At 43.7% G+C, this 25964-nt stretch overlaps 1 protein-coding gene across 1 annotated transcript in view; it reads right to left on the reverse strand.

The window, feature by feature from the left end:
• The window catches only part of PLCXD3 (phosphatidylinositol specific phospholipase C X domain containing 3), a 121925-nt gene that overhangs the window by 31847 nt on the left and 64114 nt on the right, over positions 1-25964 (reverse strand). Inside the window, exon 2 of the mRNA XM_081132875.1 lies at positions 14926-15634. Coding sequence (XP_080989001.1) covers positions 14926-15634 — 709 coding nt within the window. The remainder of the gene's footprint in view (positions 1-14925; positions 15635-25964) is intronic.

The raw sequence follows: 25964 nt of genomic DNA on the forward strand, positions 1-25964 counted from the left end.
GCCATATAACTTTTGGCAATTAGTGTCTGGAATTTTTATGGGTGCCTACATCTATTGAAAAATCCCAATCATAATGATAAGCTCTAGCACAATAAGGTTCTATTTAAAGTAAACTTAATTGGTCTCAATAATGAAATCTCTTCCTAGGAAATTAAGTTCTTAAAGAGGAGTATTTACTCCTTTAATTTAGCAGAGTACCATTGAGTGTCCTTACAAAACTGTTGTCGTCAGTAATAATGATGAAAGTCAACATTGATCGATCACTCACTATGGACCAAACACTGAGCTAAACACCTTGAGTGATATCACATTTATGCTTCACAATAGCTCTATTTGTGTATTTTTATTCCCATTTTACAGAGCGGGGACTGAGGCTCAGGGAGTGAAAGGAACCTGCCTAAGATGACACAAGGGCAAGTAGCGGAGTCAGGACATGCCCAGCTCTGTGCCCCAAGTGAGTGCTTGCGCTGCTTCAACAATACTGGAACATGAGCGAGAAGCTGAAGGAATGAAGGCGAGGGCCTCCCTCGCTCGCGCCATGCAGGCTAAATAAAGGAGCGCAGAGACGGACGGACAGACTGCTCTGCCACTCAGCGGGAAGCCGCACCGCAGGGCTGGCGTTAACTGTAGCTCTACCACTTCAGTTTTGCTTAAAAAAGCAGCACGATACAAAAGTAATACAGTTAAAATGCATATTTCGCTTAATTGACTGTTTTAATCTTAAACGAATTATCACAGTTTTAATATACAAACTCTTGACTCACCCAGGCTCTCAGAGCAGGAAGTTAAAAGCTAGATGGAGGAGGCTGTGCTCTTTGGTGAAGCCACCAAACACCACATTTATTTTTTTATTTTTAAATGTTTTTATTGATTTCAGAGAGAGGAAGGGAGAGAGAGAGAGAGAGAAACATCAATGATGGGAGAGTCGTCATTGACCGGCTGCCTCCTCACGCCCCCCACTGGGGATCGAGCCCTCAACCAGGGCCTGTGCCCTGGCCAGACACTGAACCCTGACCTCCTGGTTCATGGGTCCACCTCAGCCACTGAGCCCCAACCAGCCAGGCGCCACGTTTATTTTTATGTTAGCATGTTAGCGAGTGCCCTGGCCAAAGGAGATCCTCTGAAAACTGGGTTGCCTTTTCCTCTATTGCTGAAACGTTAAGAATGAAAATATTCTGGATAAGATTCAGGGACACTCCTTGAAAGCCATTTTCACAGGTTGGGGAAAGCTACTCTTCCAACAGAATTTGAAGTTGTCATTTGCAATCCCTGAATTTGGAAGTAGATATAAACATTTCCTTTTCTTTCATTTTGCAGGTGTTAGTAAATATGTGATACTTTCATATTACTGCTTTGGGTTCATTGTAAAAAGAATCACATAATTTCAGAACTTAATCATAGACAACTCAAAAGGTGGAGGGATGTGTAGGGGGTAAGAAAGAAACACTCTGAAATCAGATGTGTCTGAATACCAGCTGTTAGAAGCCGTAGGAGCTGTGTAAGTCTGGTGAGTGGGTTTACTTTGCTAAGCTTCATTTTTTCCCCCACATATAAAACGAAAGTGAAAATTCAGTTGTTAGAAGGTCTAAAATGAGAACATAGTCATGTGTCTATTATAGTCGTTCAAAATCTATTCTTTCTCATTCCAATCCCTTCATCTTATAGTTGAGAATGTAGAGGTCAGAAAAAGACATCCTGAAAGTCATACAAACTTGAACTTAGGATTATGGATGTCACTCATATTTTTTCCAATAATGCATTAATTTAAATAATAAAGGATTTATGACTTAAGTTTTAAATATAGACAATTTACTTCACTTTACATCGTTTGCCATTTTCCTAGGATACAGCAACTTCTGGCCAACTGAGGCTACATCTAGCTCATTATAACCCTGCAGTCCAGGGAAAAACTGGATAATTCATTTGGTTTGTGATCACTTTTTAACAATGAACTACCAGTAACAGGTCAGGTCTCTCAATAGTTGGCGTTCATGAACATCTAGCTGGGCATTTCTTCCTGTTTTTGTAATGATTCTAATGGAATTCATGGTTAGTATTTAGAGACCATGAGTAGATTTTCATTACAAAACATTGTAATACACATGCGCTTAGAAATTGCCACTGTGACCATAAATCAGAGCATTGATGCTGGAAGAGGGGACAAAGGTTGGTCAATACTTTCACTTCACAAGCCCAGGAAACTGAAGGCAGGTAAAATGAAGTGACTTCCTCCAGCTCACACAATTATAAGTGGCAGTGCTAGGCTGACAAACCAGGTCAATACTTGCCTCTGATTTATCTTAGCCCTTACCACAGGATGCTGAAATAAACTGCTCACGAGCACGCCCCTCCCCGAGACAGCAATCACCTGGAGGACCCCGACTGTGTCTTAACCATTCTGAAGTCCAGCCAGTTAGCAAAGACTCAGTAAAATTCCATAAATATCTACTGTTTGATTTAAGTAACACAAATACTAATAAATATATTTAAAGAAAGTTTTTTTTAAGAATCAAGACTATTTTCTCACGGATAATCTTATTCTATGACTCTAAAGTAGTGGATTTTATTTTTGTAACAACCACCCCAAGACTTACAAGCTGAAAATGTGCTATCGCTCAGACCTGCTACCTGTGGGGACGAGCGTCCCCTCACCCCGTCAACAGTAGGATGACTCAGAATCCTCATATGACTCCTCTGTGACATTGCCTTCAGAGCATGCTCACAGAGCACATAAGGAAAAGCCATCTCATTGTTGTCCCACTGGGATTCTAACTCCAAACAGCATTCATCGGCTTGGCTCACCCCCCTTAGTTACTAAACTTGGCTCTGAACAAGTGGAGGTTGTCCATTCAAATTGCCTCTGTGTCACTTGGATGGATATAGAAATCCTTAAGGTGATGAATCTGAAGGCAGCAGACACTAGAATATGTAAATTTAAACAAAGAAGCAAGCCATATAACTAAATATTTTATGTTTCCCTGATCCCTAGGCAGTTGGTATCATCTGTTTAACAAGAAAAGAAATGAAAATTCAGTAAAAGTGACTGTCATGGGATCTTTTGTGCAGTGGCTGCTCTAGGCCGTGGTTTTCAACCAGGGGGGGGATTTCTCTCTCTCTCTCTCTCTCTCTCTCTCTCTCTCTCTCTCTCTCTCTCTCTCTCCCCTCACACACACACACACACACACACACACCCCAAAGGGTGACCATTCGGCAATATCTGGAGTCACTTTTGACTGTCATGACTCAAGGTGAGAGAGCGAGGGACATGCTACTGGAATCATGTGGTAGGGACCAGGGATGCTGCTGAACACCCTACAATGCACAGGACAGCCCCGGCCCCCCCCACAACAAGGAAATAATTTGTCCAGAATGCCGGTTACCCTGAGGTCAAGAAACTGTTTTAGGCTGAGAATTCTGACTCCCAGTCTCTTTAGTAGCCCTCATTCATGTCAGTTGACTATCCCTGTGTCCTCATGTTTCCAATTTAAAGTATCCACATGCATTTTCCTTTGGGGATAAAATAGTAAATTTTATCTATGCTATTTTGCCACTCGAATATCTCCCTTTGCCTCAGGCTCCTTTTCAAAAGGATACTAAATTGTCACAGAGGTTGCCTGGAGATGCATTTGGCACCTTAAAAGTCTAATTGGCAGGAAGATGAAAGCCACTTAACACGTGTGTGCTGTTCGGGGCGATGCACAGTCCCCACCCTATGTTATTACATCTCGGAGGCAGCTGGGGCGAGAACAGCTGGGACTCCCCGCACTAGCGTGTTGCTGTAAACGTGTCCCTTCTCACTACAAAGCTGAGAGAGACGAGACGAGAGGAGAAACCAGCACCAAGGCCAACTACACTTGTCTAAAGGTTGCTGCTCCGTGTCTTTCGGAAGTCCCCAAGGTGGCTCCCTTGTCGTGAAGTTAATTCAATAAAGGAAGGCATGCACTTCATTCGATATGAACTTTTGATAAAAGAGGAGTTGATCTTGGCATGTGCACTGTGCAGGAGAGAATGTCGAGCCTAAAAGCACTTCTTTTCCACAATAAATTTTAAATAAAATTTGTACCATGTAGTTATTAAATTTTCTCAGGAGACTTGCTGAATTTTGTGGTCAAAAGAGAGCCCTTTCACATAATGGTTTTGCCCCGCACCCCATATATAGCTGTCAATAATGCCAATAAGCACAGAGCGTTGAGTGTCTGCGGCTGTTCTTTCAAACCTCCACGGAACCCTCACTTGTTGGCCTAGTCTGAACCCTATTGCCTGGAAATGTTCACCAAACCAAGCATAATTTTCTACCTTAGAAAGGAGGCTGTTTATCATTTTCAGTGGTCAAAGGTTGGACAACCACAGAAATAGATCTCATTTGAGTAGAGAAAATAGATGTGCTTGGTATTTGAGCCTAACATTACCATGTAGGGAGGAAAGAAAAGGCAGCCAAGGTGAGTGTCTTGTTGTCCTGAGACACTGTAGAAGTCACCTTCGTCATTTTTCCATCCTTTGAGCCACTATGGTGTATTAAGTCTACAAGTCAAAATGTTACCGCTCAGTAGCAAATTCTGTCCTGTACCATTCCAGATCGCCTCTTATATAAATCTCACATTCCAAGGAGACACCCCTGTAACCCCGGGACAAGGGTTATGGGGCCAGCTCTTGTAAGACACTACACCATGCCTCTCCTGTCCCCACTCGGAGCCCACAGTGCGGTCTTCATATAGTCTCCTTGTTGAGGGACGGTTGACTCAATGCATGGATGGATTCTTAGGCTGGGACCCTAGGGAAAACGATTTGGTCCACTTTAATGAAGAGAAATTAAAATTCTCTGAAGTCACAACATAAATAACATCCTAGACACCAAGACACCCTTTCTTCCCCTCTCCACCCCACCATACTGAATCTTTATCAGAGTTATAGAGGGACAAAAGCCCTCAAATGTCACAGACACAAGTCATGCAATGCTGGGAAAGAAAAAAAAACAAACACATTTCACAACTACAATGGCAAAAGAAAAGAGCCTCAAGGAAAACATTTAAGAAAACATGAGGCCTAGAGAAAGCAAAAAGGGTGTAAAGGCATAAACTGGGTGGGAAGGCCCCACACGGGAGACGAGCCCTTTGTCCTGTACTCTCAGGAGGAACATGGGGACACACTGCTCGGGAAACGTCTTTCTCTCCCGAGAGGGACTCAGACAATGTCCTCTCCCAGGTGCTGAGAGAAGACGAGGTTTCTACTTATTTCTGTTACTTCTCCCACCCCTCTCAACACACACACATTTTCAGTTTAAAGCTGCTACCTAGTGGAGCAGAAAATGCTGAGCCACTGAAATAGCCTTTATACGCACAGCCCATGTCATGGAGACATCGAAATGTCCCTGCCCATGGTTCCAGGCATCCAGGAGCTTCTCAGATACAGGGTCCTTGGCCACGTCCTGTTTGGGGGCTGCTGGAACACAGGGTGACGTGTAAGCACACAGCTGCCACGAGCAATGCGTTAGTGCAAAGGTGAAATTCTCCTTCTCTTCTTAAACAAAACATGTAGAAATGCTCGTGGCAGCCGGCTCTGCTTGTGAATGACCATAAATTCGGTGCATAACCCTGAACGGCTGACCAGCAAAAGTAAAACTGAGACCAGAAAGAAAATCAGTTTCCTAACTCTTTTTAGCAATAGATTCAGCACGTCTTCACAGAATCCACATCTGGTCTATTAACAGACACACTTAGACTGAGCTATGCCCTCAACCAATCTCTCTACATCTATTCATGACAAGCTACTCGTTATAAGTAGTTGATTTGGAGAAATGGGCAATATAAATTAAACCCTTCAAAAATGAACCCCCCCAAATCAAAAAGTTGTATTTTCATGGGTAGGCCTTTATAGCATTATGTGTTATTTATGCTCATGGCTGGTTTACTTTTGAACCTGAGCTAACCCACATTGGTAACAGCTTCTCTGTTTAGTACTCAGAGAAGCAGCAGCTGTGTGGTGCGTTCGCTCAGCTTTTTCCTGGTCAAATCTTGCGTACATTCCAAAGGGCAGTCTGTGCTTTTAACATTCACTAATGAAGTCACACATTCTGGTCTCCCTGCCACATGCTGCTCTGTCAGGAGAGGATGTCACAGCTCCAAAAACAACTCACAAGATTCTTCTCTCTTAACAGCTGAGGCCACAGGAAAATAAGTGATGAGAGGGTGAGAGGAAGGACTATTATAAAGCCAAAATTCAAGCTATATTATACTTGTGATTTCTGCAAATAAAAATCAATTATGACAGGCCAGCCTATAGCTATTCAATTACTTTCAGTACTTTCAAATAAGTTAGAAAAAGGCTACACTCCCAGACAATAGAGTGAGAGCTAGGAGACCTGAGTTCTCACAAACAGACAGATGTCAGTGTCTGCAGGTGACGCCTGGAGTATTTTCTGCTGAAATCCTCCAAGGCCAGATATTCTGAGACAATTTCATACTTACAGCTCTCTTTATTGTCGTTGTTGTCTGATAGAGAGGATTGGTTTATCTCCCCTCACTTAAATAAGCATTTATACTGGTCAGAGTCATCCTTGGTAATCAATAGGTCAGTCACCCGAAGCTGTGTCTACCAAGTACATCCAACACAAATGGGCATTCAGGATGCCCGTTCAAACAAGGCCAAGAAAAGTGTGCCTCCCTTGGACACAGGGGACAAGAGAACAACAATTCAGTTGAAAGCAGGACCTCTGGCCATCTCACCTTCTGCTCCTCCGTGCCGAATGGGTTGTGAAACCCTGGGAAGGACGTTGGGATGCTCACAGATATCAAAGGATAAGCAATTCCCTTTACAAAGTGCGCTGTTCTCGCATTTCCTTCCCACCTGCATCCCCTTCAGCCTCCACCCCCAGGGATCCCTTATACTTGTTAATCACGTCCAACCCTCGCCCAATGAGACAGGAAGAAACCTAAGATCACAGAGGAAAACCTGTGAAGTTACTCATCACTCTGACTCAACTTGAAGTTCACATTTCCCGTGTACAAGCCCCGGGTGAGCCTATCGCCAACTCCGATTTGCCTCATTGTCAGGACAGTCTGGGCTTTCATAGATGCAGCCTCAAATGTTTCAATGAGAAAAAGAACTGCGAAGAGAAAGCATGTGGGAAGCTTGAGTCACACCAGGGGCTTTCAAACCACATGGAAATAGGTGATCCTTCTTCCTTCACATCGCACTGAAAGGGGAAAAAGAAATAAAAAGCATCTGGAAGCCAGCCTGACGTTCACAGATAGGCCACGGGGTTGTCCTGTCGGAAATCAACAATCGCCCAGAACACCAACCTCCCTGCGAGATTACTCACCAACCTCCCTACAAGGTTACTCAAGATCATGGGGAAGGTGAAATAAGAAAGGATACTTTGCAATTTTGTCTGGGCACAAAAACAAGATCACCCACAAAATAGCCAAGCATTTACCTGTCTAGACTAAAATGAATGACTGCAACTTCATTACCAATTATAGTTCATTCTCCCTCTAGCCTACAGCTAAGTCATAGTGCGACACCCAATTATAGAATTGCCCTTGCTTTCTGAGCATCCAATCTAGAGAGAGCCTCTGCGTCCTTAAGCCTCCCCAAGTCACCCACCCAAGCCCCAGTTCTACACGAGGTCCCTCCCATCACCGGCTCGCCGGGAGCCTCATGGTTCCCATGGTGGGTAATCAACTCAGTGTGTTCAATTATAGGTTTATGTCCCGTGACTTGGCAACCACAGAACATTTCTGCCCTCTCCCCCCCAGTTTAAAGCCAGAAGGTCTCTGCAGAGTGGAGCTATTTCTCCCGGGATGAATGGCCTTGCTCCCCACTCCGAGAGAGATGGCAGACGAGCGAGTGGCCGGAGCCGTCCAGATCTGGTCCATTTTACTTCTGGACTTGGATACCTCTTACTTGCTCATCTACTGATGGTTCATGTTTTGGTTCATTTCCAATCCCAAACAAGCCTCCTTCCCCCCTCCCTTGCTGGCTGATGTCCCCAGACTATTGTGCCAGGACCTGGTTGACGAAACATCCCTGCTGCGTGGACACTCCAGAGGTCCTTACTCCCTCAGATGCCACCCCCATCCCCATCAACCACCTGCTCTCAGCTCTCTGTGAGTGCCAGCTACACACTAGTCTGGTTCCTTTTCAGACGTCAAACTCGATCTGCCCAGTAATTCCACATAAGAAAACTGACACCCAGAGAGAGTCACTAAAATGGGTGAACTCTATCCTATGCCATGCTTTTTAGAGAAATATGTATTTCTACCTCTCTCCCTCTGCACCCTCCTCCACACACACGCACCACACACACACACTCTCTCTCACCAGGCACTGAATGGGTATCTGACTTCCCAACAGCCTGGAACTCTTTCCAGTCTTCAACTCTCCAGACACGTTAACAGGTGCCAGCCTGGACCGGCCTATACTTTAATCTTCCAACATCAGCAGAATAAAAGAGAGTGTTTTTGTGTGCACTCCTGCTTCAAAAATTCTTGGGTCAAAAGTTGTTAAAGCAGAGAGCCCTCCCTCCTGCCACAGCCTGGCAGGACCAGGCAGAAATCACTTCTCTGTCACACAGCCTCATGGTTGGAAGTTGCTGTAGAGCCTTCTTTTTTGCAGTTGGAAATCAGGCCTGGGAAGGCAGCTGGGTTGCAAAGTGCTGTGAGGTTAACTGGTGTTGGTGGAGGACACTGAGCCTGGAAGTGACCAAGGCTTCTTCCAAGGGCATGAGCTTAGAGCCCAGGGAAACAAACCACCCCTCCCCATAGCCTTGCCCAGGCTTCTGCAGCACAACAGTCCTAGGATCCAGCTCCAAGACAGGGAGAGAAGATGCAAGGGGAGAAGGGCAGAGGGCCAGTTTCTGGAAATCAATGATGAGCGGATCCACCTCGGTGATAAAACAAGCAAATTTGAACTTAAACCTGGTAGGGCCTGTGGGTAGAGGAGTCATAGCTCAGATTAAGGAAAAATTTAAGGAAACAGATTTAAAGGTGGGAAGGGGATGGATAAATTTTGGGGTTGACTCTCTCTAGATTTCTCAAAGCCAAGCTTATCTGTTAGTGGGGATGGTGGAGATGCAGCTTGTCTGCAGACAGGAGCAATGGTGCATATTCAAGGTGAGATCACCTGGTGTCTGTTAGAAATTAAAAACTCTGAGCCACAGCCTCCTGAACCAGATTCCCTGGGGAGGGGTGCTCAGGGGTTTACATTTTAACAAACTCTCCATATGCACTTACCAGCTGGCCAAGCCTTGGGCTAGGAAAAGGGTTGCTTTCTGCAGTTTCCCTTTGATTTCTAAGCCAGACCCCTCTTTCTAGAGGTTCAAAAGCCTAGATTCTGAATTGATCCCAGCACTGGCTCATCGCACCACTGAAACACATTGTTTAGCTTTTTGATCGTCAGTTCCTTAAACTGCAAATTGGAAATAATACCTGTTGAAGAAATGAGGCCTCCAATAAATACAGATCGAAGAGAAAATCTTATGATGAAAGCATCTGGTAAACAATGGTTATTCTAACGCTGGTTTTCCTGGTCTCCTTCGTACTCTCTAGATATCTGAGACCAAGGGGACAGCTTCCCATTTTACTGAACAGACTGGTCCCTAATCAGCTGCTCTAGTGTGCTGAGTTTTTGGGGACAGGGCCTGGGGGGACAGAGGCAGAGAGCTGCTCTTTATGGAGACCAGTGCTCTCTCACGTCTCCCTGTAGCTGCCTTTCAACCCATCTCACGATGAGGCTTTCCTTGGCTCCCACAGCGGCTGAGATGACTGATGCTGCCGTTAAACAACTTTCCAGAGGCCAGCCCCATACCTGCCCGGTCCAGGCAATGACAGGTAAACTGGGCAGCAGAAGTGTTGTGTGGGGTGCTGGTATGAGCTGGGGTGTGTCCCAATTAGATGGAAAGAATAGAGTCCATTGTGTTTGTGAGGCAGAAGGAGAGTGAGCCCTGGGAAAGGTTGGCCCTGCACAAAATCCATGGCCCACCCCAGGCCCGACCTCTGACCCCTCAGTCCAGGCCCCAGGTACCTCGTCATGTTGTGCTCGGAGCAGACTGAGGCCAGCTCACCTTGCACCTGGCCCCTGCCCCTGACGTTCTCTGACCCTCCTGGTCTTCCCTCCATCCCACTGTCCTCTGTCCTCACTGCTCCCCGGGGCTGGAGAACAGAATTCTGCCTCAAGCCAGGAGGCCTGGCTTTTAATCCCATCTTTGCTGCCAGTTAGCTCTGTGACTTGGGCAACCATTAAACATTCCTCTGGCCCAGTTTTCTTACAGTGGAAAACAGTTAAATGGGCAGTAAGCTCACCGCAAGCCTCCCAACCGCTGGCTGACACCTCACTTTGTTCCCAACTTTGGCCTGGTGCGTTTTCGGTATCGTCTGTCCTGTGTAATCGGCTCAGTTTCATCCCCTGAGGTCCCGTTCTGGCCGATCCCCTTCAGTAACTTCCTAATACGTGTGGGAGGGAAGTCCTTTTGGGGGAAGTTTTGTGACTATTAAATCAGTCAATGCATATAAAGCAGTTAGCATAGAATTGAACAGACAGACAACACTTTAAATAGCTTATTGTTGTTATCATCATCACCCTCTAAATTGTGGGCCTATATAAACACTGCCTAAATTAATTTAACATCAACTTATTTGCAAAGACGCACCGCTCCTTAAAAATCCTGACAGGTGGTCTGACAAATGTTTTAAACTAAAAAACCCCTATAACTTAATAAACTTCCGTAAATTAGGGAAGGACTTGACTCAAGCCGCACACCTTCTTTTTAAAAACGTGTGAATTCCGTGGGGGTGAGGTGCAAAAGCTGGTGTATGAAAAATAAATTAAAAATAGGTCTTTAGGAAATGAAAACGTGTGTCTTTGGCATTGCTAAAGATGTAAGAAACACATCTGCAGTATTTGGAACCGGTGGCCAGACTGAAAGCTATGAAACCTAAATCTAGTTTCCCTGAGAGCCACCCACACCTGAAAACACTTGTTTTCTAAACCCATGTGTTCAGAATTTTCTAAACCCAAATATGAGACATCACAAAACAATTATAGAGAAACCAGTCAAAAGCAGGATCTTAGAATTGTAGGAATTAGGAACTAAAAAGGACCTTGGAAATAATCTAGTTCAAACTCCCAATTCTGCAGATGAAAATACTTAAGGCCCAGAAAGGTCTTCATATTGCCTAGTGGTTTCCTTCAGTGGCCAAGGAGAGGCGCATGACATTTTTGGTGTTGATGTAGGATTTCTGAAGGAGCAGCTGTGGTACAACCTCAGGGGTAAATGGCAGAGTCTTCTTGGGTCTCTTCACTCAAGGAGGAGAGAGGTAACGTGTTCTTGGGGAGTCAAGTTCTTTCAGTGACTGTTTCAGAGGTAAGTCAATTACTTTTGCAAGACACTAGGCAACAGTTGACAGTGACTTTTCCTCTAGACCTCACCCAGGAAGCTGAAATGCATGCAAACAAGACAAAACAAGACCTCTGAGCTTCACATTGACCCCTTGCTCAGATATAGGCTCTGCAGCTGGTTCAAAAAGAGGTCTTTCTGGTTCTTCTGAGATTAAACTCCATTCAAGAATGCTTACAGAACAAGTATCACGGCCATGTTTAAATACATTTGCAAGTATTTTGCATAATCCTAAAGAAAAAAAGTTGATTCCACATAGAGTGTCTTTGTGTGTGCTTTCTTAATTCTCTCCTTACCCACTTCTCTTTCCCTTTTCAAGGATACTGCTCTACTGTTCTAGATATAAAAGCCACAGGCTAGTGAGAAGTTCTGAATAAGGGCAGATGGCTGAGGACAGTTTTTAAAAATTAATTTCATGGGCTGTTAACAAGTGTGGTCTGAAAAAAAATGAAGCGCTTAAAAAAACATTGAATTAGTTAACTTTAAAAAAGATCTGCCACTAAAGTACTTGCTAGGGACTTTTATATGCTAATGTGCATTGCAAATCTCTTGGGAGAGCTGTGTAGATATAATATATAAAAACATTTTCCAAACTTATTTGACCTTTTTTACCCCAAGTCCTACTTTGGTAACACTGTCCTAGAGCATAAGTAACCAAAAAGCAGTTCAACTTATAACTTGCAAAGTCCTAACCTGCATAAAATGCCATAGGAGAGAAAGTGAAGGTCATTTATTCCTTGAGTAGATTTTTCTTCTTGACTTGCCAGGGGCCATTGCCTACACAGGTGAAATCAGGGTATGGCTCTTGGCCAAATGCCAAGCAGGTGTGTTGTATGAAACGGTGTGTTTTTCCAAGCACAAGAGAAGGCGAAGCTGGAGGGACAGTGGAGAGGCTCCTTTCATGCCTAATATATACAAGTTAGAAAGGAAGCTGCTTTCAACCCAGGTGTAGAGAAAATTGGAGCTGCTGACCCCAGGCGCCACCTGTCTCTTCCCCACCACTGGTGGACCCTCAGGGATTCCTCAAAATCTGGGGGCCCTATGGGGTAAAGCTGAAAACAATCCATCCTTATGTGTATATAACTCCCTTATTTTTAAGTATATGAGATGGTAAGTTATTTATTTGCCAGAACAATTCACTTTTGTAGAAGGCGGTGCTAAAAGCCTTCCATTCTGTTGAATACTTTGTTGAGACCAGCTGAGGGAAGGCTTGGGGCCAGGAGAGAGGTGACGAGATTGGTGTCATAATCTACAAAAGAGTGCAGAGTCTCCAGGCAATAGGGGGGCAAGGGATGAAAACAGATGAGAGGAGTAGGAGGAGGTGGAGGGATGGAAGCTGGGGTGAAAGTATACAGATGTGGTCAGGGGGAGACAGCCTAGGCCGGAAGATTTTTAATTAGGATTCAATTTTAAATTATCTGCGTTGTTATGATCATAAAGCCTCCCCGTTTTCTGAGATCCTTAGTAAAATCTCAAAACCCGGGTGGAAATTGAGTGAGAAGCCAGTTGCCCGTCCTGGGTTACACAGAGTGGAATCTGGACAGGCCACATGGGACAGTCAATCCATAATATGATGTATGGACTCCAGAAGCAGCAAGAGCTCACTTCATAAGGCTGTAAGGAATTTTAGGGAAGGACTTGTACTCGCATAGGGTGTACAGTAAAGAGCTGGGGGTCTTATTTAAATCTTAGGAAACAGGGAGATCACAGTTAATATCTGAATAACAGAAGTAAGTTAGGATTTTGTATGGAGGAACCACTCCAATGCCTTGTGACAGTGACTGCCAAAAATATACCAATAACCACCAAATGAGTTGGCCTGTGTTCCTATGATCAATTGGCCACATAGACTTGGATGCCTTATGAGCACTTAAAATTTAGTATGACCTTGATTATATCTTCCCAACTTCTTCCCCAAGTGCCCATGTCTTTGTTTCCTGCCTCTGTGAATGTCTCTATTACCCGGGCTACTTCTCAAGAAGAAACTTTGTCCTGAAATCTTTCCACCCATTCACACCACATAATAGTTACCAAATCATTCAAATATTTGCTATTTGCATATACTTCACGTCTGTTTGCTCATTTCCTCAGTGTAGTTGGCATTACCTTGCTAAAACAGAGCTAAGCACCTCTTAACTCTCATTCTCTCCATTCCATCCATCCCTGTGCTGTGCCAGTTATCCATCTGAAAGCAGACCTGGTTAAGTCACTCTACCACCACCCTCCCATTGCTCACAGGATCAAGTTCCCTGTAGCTTGGCTAAAAGCTTTCTTGAAAGTGTGTTTCTGCCCCACTACAAGCCTTATCTCCTACGATTCCCCACCCTACATGCTATGCTATAAGGTCACATGGACTATTTTCACCTCCACATCTTTTCTCCTCACCTTCTTGTGTTTTCCTGCAATGACCTTGAGTCCAAGGAAACATTTATGCTTTGTCCCTTTATCATAATTCAAACTACCAAAGTTAAAGGTAAAAGTTTGAACAGAACTTGTATTTTATCTTCAGACATTCTTTGCATTGTTTAATACTTTAAGTCAAAAGAATAAATAATTTATACAATTCTACATGTTTGATCACCCGCATAGGAAAGAGCCACAGAGATCTCTGGCGATTGGTCAGGTCACGCGTTGCAGGTGGAATTACACTCTACACGCATGGCTGGACTTGACCAATGGAATACCCACTCTGGAGGCTGATTCTTGCTTAGGGCATAAAGGCAGAGAATATGGTTTGAGAAAAACAAGGCGTGACATTTTGTTTCATTCATTGTCCCAGTGAGCTTAGGCAAAACCTATTACTTCTCTGAATCTCAGTTTTTATCAATAAGACAGTACCTACTTCCCAGGGTTGTTAGGGAGATCCAATGTAATTAAGTACTTAATAAGACTCTGCAATCAGTAGAGAAAGGGCTTTGTAATCTATAAAGTGCTACACAAATGTGAAGGGTGTGCTATGAAAAGAGAACTGGACATAGAGTCAAAATCCATGGTACTGTGGGTTGATCTGGGTCCTATAAATATATGTTGAAGTCCTAATTCCTCATACTTGTAAGTGTGACCTTACTTGGAAATAGGGTGTTTGCAGATGACATCAAGTTAAGATGAGAGCATTAGAGTAGACCCTAATCTAATATGACTGGTGTCCTTCTAAGAAGAGAAGACAGAGACACATGGGGAGAAGGCCATGTGAAAAAGGAGGCAGAGATTGAAGTGATGCATCTACAAGCCAAAGAACACCAGGGGTTGCCAATTGTCCTTAGAAGGCAGGGGAGAGGCATGGAAAACACTGTCTCTCAAAGACCCCAGTAAGAATCAAACCTTCATGATGCCTTGATTTCAGAATTCTAGCCTCTGGAATGCACAGACAATAAATATCTTTCATTTTAAGCCCATCAGTTTATGGAACTTTGATATGGCAGCCCTAGGAAACTAATACACATAGGTATAAATTTTAGCTCTATCCTTACCAGATCTATGGATTCGGGTTAAATTATTTCAACTCGTTTTACTGATATTTTAAAGACGCTTACCTTTCTGTGATTGTTTCTCTGAGGCCACTGGCCACCCCTTTGACCACAGTGCTAGCTTTAGGGGTCAGCACCACCTGAGATATAAAAAACGAGCCCTTCTTTCTTCTCTCAGTGATGGACGCCTGAAGAAACTGAATGAGTTTTTCCGGGTCTGTGGTATTGGCCCAGGGTGCTGGCATCATCTGCCCAGGCCAGAGGAAAGGCACCTCCAGAGCCACGGGACTGTGGTAGAAGACCAGCACCTGGTAGTCCCTCTCCCACAGGTACTTTAGGCTAACTTCCTGTGCAAAGATCGCTGGGCACATCTTATTTCCATAGATGTCTTTCAGCATTTGGACCAATTTTTCATGGTGGTATTTCTGCATCCCATAAAAATGGTTGAAGTCCAAGAACACCACCTCCTTAGGGTGATCTGTGAGGAATGCACTGATCTCCTCCAGGCCCTCGTTGACTTTGGCACTGAACAAGCCATGAGCAAAGTAGAGTTCATTGTCAGGGTCTCTGGGCTTGGTGGAGATTCGGAGATCAAAATAACGGATCCCAGCTCCTAGCTGACCAGTAAAGTTCATCGTCTGAGTGGCTAACCATTTCCGCATCAGCTTTTTGGCCACAGTTCCAAAGACAGACACAAAATTCTGGACAGTTTCTGGCTGTTCAGGTCCTACTGGAGAGGCTTCATCAATGTAGAAACTGAAGGAATCATGAGATCCTAGAAGAACAACAAGGCATAATGTGGTTACACTTCAGTCCTTTGTCCCAACTTCTTTCCCTCTTGTAATGTCTACACCTCTCCCTCAAATGAGCCAAAGGAAGTGCTAAGCAATATTTACCAAGTTCATTCTCATGTCTTAGGAAGGTTCTTTTTATAGCCTAGTACAGTGCACAGAGAAAATTGGTTGTAAAGTGATAAAAAAAAATTCCTTCTGATCAATGTTTTAAAGTTCAAATGATCATCTACTTCTGTAAACAAAGTATTTAATGTATTCATTAGGATTGGTTTTCCAGAGTGACCATTCAAAAATAGGACTTATGGGGACCCACCATGTCCCAAATACTTTGTTCATAATGTTGCCCCTTTTCTTCATTTTGGGCTGATTTGAAGCCTAGAAGGCTTGTTTCAATGAATAAATAAGCCCTTTCCACAGGCAGGTGGTCAGTGTAAGAACTGTTCCCTCATACACTTTGGAAAACACAAGAGGTCACAGGGTAGAAGAAAGGAGAAATAGGCAAGAGGACATGTTTAACATCATTTTGGACCCTGCACTGGGACAATGGTCAACTTCGATAAGTGGCAAGTTAACACAACTGAGCACATTCAAAAACTAACTAATAGGCCATTTTCTTCACAGATATTCCCCTCAACAGCAAAAGCTCTTTGGGGAGCTGGCTTCCAAATTTAAAAGAATTTCTTCCTAGAAAGAACAAGTACAACCTATTTATTTATCTTTGATAGTTAGAAATATTAAAACTCTAGAAATGTAATGGTGAACATTAGGATTTTTTCAGAAACAAAGACCAAACCTTATTCCTATTCCATAATCTTGCCTAAGTCTGTGACGCATGACCAGGTCTTTGTGGGCAACACAAGAAATTTTGTGTCATCAGAGATAATACACGATGCATATCACAAGCCAAAACACTTCTAGGATCATTAAAAACTACACACTTGTAATTTAATATGTACACTTCATTTGACATAACAAACATATAGAAAATACATTTTCAAATATCAAATTAAACCCAATATATCTCACAGAGTACTGGCATTAATCCTTTTGTAAAGAATAAAATCAAAATAGTCACGCTGTGATTTCTCTTTGGGTGAATCTGTATCTTTCATGACTTGGAAAGCCTTCCCCCTCAGCACATCTCAGAGGCAGTGAGCTGGGGGAAAGCAGGTTGGCTTCCTTACTAAAGTCCTTTGAGCAGAGATCCCAGAGGCTAAATTTTAGAAACCCTATCACATCAATGCCTCCCAGGAGTAGAAAAGCTCAATATTCATCACAATTTCTTTAAATTTCCTGGGTGGATTCCTTAGACCAATGGACAAGCTGACAGTAAACAGTTTAAGAGCAGTGGTGGTCCAGTCAAGGGGCAGAAAAGAGAGCCCGCTCCAATGGCCACCCTTGGTGAAACTATTAAGCCTTCTTCCCATATGCATTTCTTTTCAAGGACTATCAATATGGATGCCAGAAATATGATTAAGAGACCCCAAGAAATAGAGCAGTCCTAAATTACTGTCTAAGCCAGCTCGCTGTGCATTGTCCCTCCCCTCTGGGCATCCCACCCGCTGGACCCTGCTAGCACAGTCACATGGCACCGAGGTTGTACACACTGTGCTGCTAAGCCCACGACCACAGCATCGCAGCCTTCTAAGCCTGGCGACACAGCACTGGAGAGGGCAGCTTCCAAAAACAAAACGTTCTGGGCCTGGGAAGAATCTATATCTGAAGTGTGAAGATTTTAAGAGGAAAATCAGTCCATCAGCAATATTTGTTGGGCAGTTAGAACAAGCAGGAGACCCAGCTGCTTCCCTGGAGCAGTAGTATTGAGCCGGTGGTTAGTCTGACCCAGGGGATATTTGACATCACGTGGACACAGTTTATGTTGTTATCACTGAAGTGGGCGGCTGCTGGCATCCAGTGTGTAGAGGCCAGGGATGCTGCTGGACATCCTACAACACACTGGGCAGCTTCCACAGCAGAGTCCACTGGCCCTAAATGTCCGTGGGAACAAGGCTGAGAGAGCCTGTTCTAGTGGGAACCACACGGGCAGACAGAGTGGTTTCCAGAGGCAGAAGCACGCACTCTGAATTGCCCCCTCTCCCTGCAGCACACACATTTCTCACGCCTAGAATCACCTCTCACACACCCCTCATGGTGCCATTGTCCTCCGAAGCTGTTCTAAACACTCACAGCAGCTGAAAACTCCCCCACGCGCAGCTCTGCTGCTGAATTTGCTTGAGACCCAGCAGAATATGTGACTTTGGCACTTGTTTTTACTAATCTCTTGGTTTTTACTTCAAAATGTCTTTCATTCGTTCTGACAAGTTCTCAGTATAAATCTTTCAGGCTAAAATTAAACCATCCAGATAGGTGCCTTTTATTCATTGATCTGCATCTCTACTGCAGAAGCCTACGTGGCACAAGTTTTATGGGGACAAGATTTATCGAGCTGTCATTTAATTTATTAAATAAATTGAGCACTTCCTACTGTGTGCAAGACACTGTGATGGAAGTTGTGTATGTGGTAAGGGGGAGTGGGGGTTGGGGAGATTGAGATAACAGCACTTATCAAGTAAGGGAAGGGAAGGTGGGTTCCTTCTATCAACATTTCTGATGCCTTACCTCCTCCTCTGTACTATTCAGCCTTTGGCAGATATTTATTGAGTGTCTATTATATGCCATGCACTGGGTCAGGGATATGGAAACAAATGAGTATACAAGACTCACCGAGGCTCTGTCCTGTGGAATTCATATCATAGTGGAGAGAAATGGGCAGGAGAAACCACCACTCTCACAGAGTATGATGAAGGCTGCGATAACCTGCACGTGATCCCTTTCGATAAAACAGTAGTTGGGTCCTGAGCTGAATAAGGCCTTCTAGGGACCATCGGTAATCAAAGCTAAAGAGCGGGGATGAAGCCCCAAACACGTGCAAGCCTCACGTGTATACTTCCTCCACGTTCATGTGCACGTGGATCCCTTGAGGACCTTTCAGGGGCCTGCTCGTCCAGGTTCATAACGGCCACTCTACCAGAAGCAGTGGCTCCGAGGTGAATCAAAGGCCACCAAGGAAGAAAATGAAGGGGTGCCCATGGAAGCCATGTGGCGAAGGTCAGGGAGCCAATGGCAGGAGCAATGCTGGCCTGGCCCTGTCAGTGGAGCCTGGAGAGGAGGCGGCCAGCCTCCTCCCGGCCCTCGGCTCTGCCTCAGCTTCCAAAGGGCCTGGGCAGCCCAAGAAGGAAAGGACAAGCCTGGACCTAAGAGAGAATTGTGCTTTATCTAGGAGGAAACATAACAATCTGGTTTGCGTAGCGGGCTGTCTGGTTCTGCCCCATTCGCTGCCCCCAAAGATGCTTAATGAGCTGGAAGGAATTTGGACTCACAGGAGTCTTCAGTGGCATGTGGCTCAGGGTCCTACAGCTGCTCAAGGTGGATCACTCTCCCTTCCCTTGCTGGACTCCAGCTACGCGAGGCTTCTTTCTGCTTATCAAATACCCCAGGCTCATTCCCAGACTGCCTCGTGCTTGCTATCCCCCCACCGGCTCGGCTCTGCCCCAGGTGGTTTGCATGGCTGTCACCTTTCTGTTCAAGCGTCAGCCTGAATGTAACCTTCTGAAGTAAATCTTCCTGTATCTGAAGCAGCTAATTCATCCCACCATCCCTGGCTGCCTATCAGTCCCCATCCCATGGTCAAGTTTCATGTCCTTCATGGTACGTATCTCTAGCTTCAAGTTGCCTTTTGTTTAATCACTTATTCTCTTACTGTTTGTGTCCCCTCACTAGAGTTTAAATTCCGTGAGAGTAAAAACCAAATCCTTGCTCACTACTGTGCCCCCAACAAAAGGCACAGTGGTTGGCACATAAAGGGTGCTCAACAAACATTTGCTGTATGAAAGAATATCTTTCCATCTCAAAACCTCAATATCCTCATCTGTAAATGGGTCTGACAATGCTATCTCCATACAAAGATTATAAAATAAAATCAATCATAAGAACTAAACAAGAATCACAGAGGATACTTGATAAATATTAGCTTTTATCATCACTATTAATTATTATTCCTGCATTATTAACTCTGTGCACTAATTGCCTGGCACAAAGTAGGTTCTCACCAAATATTGGCTGAATGAATGAATGAATAAATGGGAATTGCACCAAAAAAGTTATAAACACTATAGCTCCCCTAAGTTCTGAGACTTTCTCAATGAAAACATGGCCACAGCACCCAGCAGAGTTTAGACAGATAAAATGTTTTCAAGTCCTCTTGCTTTTTCATTCCATGGACCATGAGTTACCTCTCCTGTACCAGATGGAGCAACACCAAGACCCCCCATCTCTGGAAGGCTCTGCTCCTCATGCACATGTCAGGCCAGATTCTTAGCCCAGGTGTAGGCTGTCCTGATATCCAGGGACAGACCCACAGCTTTCCCTCAACCCAGGCCACCTGAAGGGGGTGCAAGTGTAGGACAGCTACTCCATGACCATCCCACCCCCCAGTTTTATCCCTGGGACGGGTACCTAAAACTGAGCATCAATGGCAGCCGGTGTGGAGAAGCAAAGGAAACTCCATTCATGTCCAGGTAACATGCCTCATAGGGAGAGGAAAAGAAGTTGGTGCAAGAGATGTGGTTGCCACACGGCCCAGTCTTCCCTGCTTTTCTTTAGAAGCTAGTTGTTTAAGACACTGATGTCTTTTTTATTATTATTACAGTTTGCATTCAACACTATTTTGTATTAGCTTCAGGTGTACAGCACAGTGGATAGACACTCATATAGGTTACAGAGCGTTCCCTTTGATATTTCCAGTGCCCACCTGGTACCGCACGTGGTTATCACAATACTGTTGACTACATTCCCTGTGCTGGACTTCACATCCCCCGACTATTCTGCAACTGCCAACTTGTACTTGTTAGTCCCTTCCCTTTTTCCTCCAGCCCCCCAAGCCCTCTCCTCTCTGGCATCCATCAGTCTGCTCTCTGTATCTATGAGTCTGTTTCTATTTTGTTTGTTCGTTTGTTTTGTTCTTTAGATTTCACACGTAAGTGAAATTATATGGTGTTTAAAATGCCGATGTCTTTTTTTAAAATGTCACCTCCTTCCCCCGTTTTCTCCACTAGAGGCTCCCTTCAGGGGCTTCCCACAGAGTTGGGGTGCAGCCTTGGATATCTGGAAGAACAGGAGCAGCTCTGATTGCCTGGGCACACCGAATGAATGGCCTGGGGAAGGCAAGGGGCAGATTAGATAAAACCAAATCCATATCAATAAAACCAACTATTCTGAAAGGGGAAAAAAATCTCTATTGTGTTTTTCCTCTAAGAAGAAAACAAATATGGAACATGGCAAATAAACAGTCCAATTGTTGTATCCTCTTAGATTCGAGAGCCAGAAGGCCTCTGAAGCCCATTTAGCTTTGTTCTTGCATGTCTGGCACTATTGGTTTCCTTTTTATAAATAATGAAAATCTGAAATCACACAACATTACCCTTAATCATGTTTGTGCTCCAGAAAGAACATCTCCTTGAAATATAAGCCTTTGATTCTGTGATGCTCTTGCAAAACACCACTTCTTGCCAGCAGCTGGATCTTTTTTTTTTTTAATTTATCTTTATTGTTGAAAGTATTACAGATGTCCCCCTTTTCCGCCCATGGATCCCCTCCACCCCACCTACACCCCACCCCCAGGCCTTCCCCAGACCAATGTCTGTGTCCATGGGTTATGCTTATAAACATATAAGTCCTTTGATTAATCTCTCCCCACCCACTCCCCCACCCCCGCCTTCCCTCTGAGATCCCTCCGTCTGTTCCATGCTTCTATGTCTCTGGATCTATTTTGTTCATCAGTTTATTTTGTTTATTACATTCCACATATGATCTTTTCTTATCAAACAAGTGTTTGTGGCATGGGGATTACTTCTTCCCTTGGTCTTTCTTCCAATCTCCCTTCCCTTCCCTTCCCTTCCTCCAGCCTTGGAACCTGAGCTGTAGATATGTCGAGAACAGCTTACCTCTTCTTGCTTTTGACTTCATGACAAAGCTGGGTTAATAAGCAGTATCTGTAGATCAGGGGCACACATACAGACTGATTTCTAAAAACTGGAACTATGGGACCTAAGGAGATTCTGAATTGCATCACCTTAATGCTACAGAAATTTTTGTCCCATAAACCCAAGAACACACACACGTATTACATTCCAAACAAACGTTCCCAAGCCCCTCACCTCAAAGTACATATTTATATAAAGCATTGTTTCTTGCAATAGTGTTGGTGATACAGAACATCAATTATTGAGGTTATCTATCATCTATCTATCATCTATCTATCACCTATCTATCTATCTGATATTTCTCTTACTTTCAAAGGAAAACCCATGAATCTACATTGTATCTAAAAGGGGTAATGGGTGTTGTTTGCAAAATGAAAAAGTTATGCAGTGACACTCGAAATGTATTAATTGAATACTAATTTAGTAAGTAATCTTTTGTGTCCTGCACTAGGCTAGTACTGGATATTAGAGAAGACAGTGGTTTTTTGACATTTAAGATATTTTTTAGTCTCTCATGGTAAAAACAAGACAGCAAAGGAAACTTTGGGAGCAGTGATACCCACAGTCTCATTCAGGGGCTGGCTGGCGGTCTTGCTCTCCACCAATTTACCCCACCCCCTCTTCCACACCACAGCATACATATGTTGTTTTTATTGGCTGCAAAGCAAATGTGATAATATTAAGGGATAGTTTAAAAATACAGAGATATGCAATTTTCATACCCTCAGAGAGCTACACTAGGGAAAACTATTCTTTTACCCACATATCCTTTTAATATGGGCCCATGTGCATTCATATTTTACATAGTTAGATCAGTGTATACCAAACACATTAAATTATGTCATCAATGTTTTCCCACCGTATTACAGTCTTCAAACACTGTTTAAATGATTGCATTATGTTGCATATGCTAATAAAAACTTCAACAATTCCTTTGTTGTATCTTGTGTTATTTTTCTCGTTTTATTTTTTAATAACTATAAATTTCAGCTTAGGGAAGCTTGCTTTTGTCTTGAAAAACAAAACAAGATAGGAAAGTGTTCATGTCATTTGACCTTGATTTAAGAGAGAGATGGCAGCTATCTTGCAAGAGTAATATTCATGCCACGAATGGCGCGGGTCTAAGTCCAGTGGTAGTGAAAGGAGAAAATAGCACTGTGGACAAAATTATTATCTGCTGGTGGCATCTGCAGAGAAGGAGCCCTTGCCAATGTCTAAACAACAGTAAACTCAGTTAGGAAATTCTACAGTGTCTTTCAGGCCAAAAAGGGAATGAGATTAGTAAAATGCCTCAACAGAGTATGAAGAAAATACTGGATTTGAGAGTTGCTGAAGCTGGGGTGTGTAACAGTAAGGTTGTAGGTAGGGTCATGCTTCCAGTGGTCCCAAGTTCAAATCAACTACCACGACAACACACCACTTCCAGGGTCACAGCTTTTCCCGGGGCTTCGTTCCTTCTGTGGGCGCGGGCAGAAGTGTGCTCCATCGTTTCCCAGTGTAGATGCCGACTCCCAGAGTCAAAGCAGGAGAAAGGGAGAGAGGCACATGGACACCTTCAGGAACTCTGCAGAGAAAACCCCGTCTTCATGGCTCCACTTCGCTCATGCTGAAAGAAACAGAACATTTAGGGGCCTGAGGTGAACTCCTTAGGAGAACGTCTCCAGGCCCCCTGGACTGGTTGGACACCCAGTCTACACTTTTCTTCAGAGCATCGCTTGTCACTCCTTCTATAACTTCTGACAGAGCTGTGGGCCCCGCTGCTGTGCGTTGCCACATCAGACATAATCAGCCTCTTGAACTTCTCTGTCCTGATGCATCCGAAAGAATCTTCTCCATGTCTCCATGTGGTTAGAGGATGAGGAAGGGTTGTGTCCCGGTCCCCCCCTCCTTTCTCACTGCCATGATCATTTGCCATTGCTGCTGTTCATGGTGAGGCCGGCTGGTGGGGTCAAGGCTGGACCCCTTCCTTACAGGGGTGCAGCTGCTCTATTAAATGAGACGACACTGCCAGGGCTGGAAGAGCTATGGCCGCAGCTGGACTGGCTCCTGTGCTCGGCCAGCAACATAGCAGGTCCCCTGGCCCCTTTTGTTGTTTCACTTTTTAAGAAAATTTTTATTTTTCAAAAGCTTTTTTATTGTACCAGACTATTTGTATTGTCCTCTGCCAGGAACTGTTCAGATTGGGTTTAAATTGTGGTCAAATATGCACTCCACGGTCTTACTCACTTCAGTCTCTCCAGGAAAAAGGAACTAATGAGAGGTGGAAGGAAGACTCTCCCATGATGACCAGGCATTTTCCAGTGACCCCAGGTTGCGATGAAAACAGAACAAAAGCAATCATCATAAAGCCTGTCACTTACTGTGTTGCACTGTTACAGTTTATGTTTAATTTGGGAGTTAACACTTGACCACACAAGATTGCACATAACTAAAAAACAACTGGCTAGTTAACAGTTATTTATTTTATATAAGCCAAGCAAATGTTCTGCAAGGGAATAAATTCAAGATTAGATCATAAAAGCAACAAGTTCTGTGCAACATAAAGAAGAGATTGCTGTGAGCGGGCTCAATTTCAGGGTCAGGACACGCGAACCGAGGAAATATCAGCGCCGTTTTGTTTTGGCATTGGACTTGGAAGAGTCCACTCAAAGCAAATCAGCAAATATATATTGGATGCCTGCAATGGGAAGGGAAACATGCTAAACACCATGAGAGAGGTAAAAATAAATAAGGCAATCTCTGCTCCAATAAATTCAAATGAATGTTTTTAAAAGAATGGTCCCTGACTCAAAGAAAATTTAAGTGAAAGGTGCTAGAGAACTGTTGAAGAGACTATTATTTTACTTTCCATTGTTCATTTCTATCAATGTGCTTAATCTGCAGCAGATTTGGTTTAATCAAATTAGCTTCTTGACTACAAAAGTTTTTCTATTTTTATAATTAGTTCAGGTGACAGTTACCTTGCCTTTGGGGTGGAAGAAAGGTTTTTCAAACGTCATTATATAGTCTTTGAGTCTAAGTAGAGCGCCTTGTTTCTATACTCACAATATGGTAAACTAGATTTTTTTAAAGTCCCCTACTACAAACGAAATACATGAAAATATATTTTAAAAATGCACAGCTGAACTAGTAAGAATATAAGTCAAAACCTAATCAAAGAGCAGATAGAATTCAGTAGGCTAAGCCAGCCCTGAAGCCTTGGTTGTCATTAGGATATTTACCAATATAAAAACCTAGGGCTTTGGATTTTTACAGATCTACAGGAGAAAGGCCTGGGCCTGAACAAGTGTTCACATAAAGCTGCCACAGTCTATCCCTGTATAGCCCTGTACTCTCAATGAAAGTGAAGCTTCTCTACACCAAGGGACTTGGCAAAGCAATTTGTCTGTCTTGGCCTTGGCTCTAGATTGGGACTGGTAGGTGGAAAGAGGGAGTAGGAATTACCTTTGGTGGGGGGGAAAACGTATCCAACTGGGGAAAAGTATACTGTGGACTCAATTGCCTGTGGGATTTTTAAATCTGTAGGGTGGCTATGAGGGTGATTATTATAATCTGAGTCAAAGGGCAAAAACAGAAGTAGCCTATAACAAATAAAAGAATTATTTTCAGATTTTAAAAAAACACCTTTAAGTATGGCTAATTAATGCCAATAAACATTAGAACTCCAGCCTCTCATACTGAACTCCAACCCTCTGTTTTCTACACTTAAAAAACAGAATATTTCAATTCAAGAAATCCTGGAACCTATGCATTTCATCACGGCAGGTGGCTGAGCTCAGTCTCAAGAGTAAATCATTCCCAGGAGGCTTTGTCTAAGACTAAGCAATATTGTGAGGCTCTTTGGAATAGCTCCAGGACAGGCTTTCCACTTGGTACAGCCTTGAAGACTACATCCATCTTGGATCTAGATCAGAAAATCCATCAACGAGTGGTTCTTGGGTGTTGGGGTAGAATTTATTGGTAGATCCTGTTTCCTGTGACCATTCAGTTCACACTGACCTTGCCCGTTTCTAAATTCTTAGAGTATGTATACATCCTAATCACACACTTAGTTCTATTCCTCATTTGATAGGTGTATAGAATATCTCTTCAATGAGACCCAAAGCTCCCGAAGACGAGATTTATTTTGCAGTCCCTACATTGCCAAGCAAATTTACAACTGGAAAGGATATTATTTTCTTTAAACCTGTCATATTACATTTAAGGAAACTAGTCCTATGAAGTGACTTGTCCTACATCGCACAGTGCGTCTGTCAGCGTAGCAACAGAA

The sequence above is a fragment of the Miniopterus schreibersii genome (genome assembly GCF_964146895.1).
Source record: "Miniopterus schreibersii genome assembly, chromosome: 3".
NCBI lineage: Eukaryota > Metazoa > Chordata > Mammalia > Chiroptera > Miniopteridae > Miniopterus > Miniopterus schreibersii.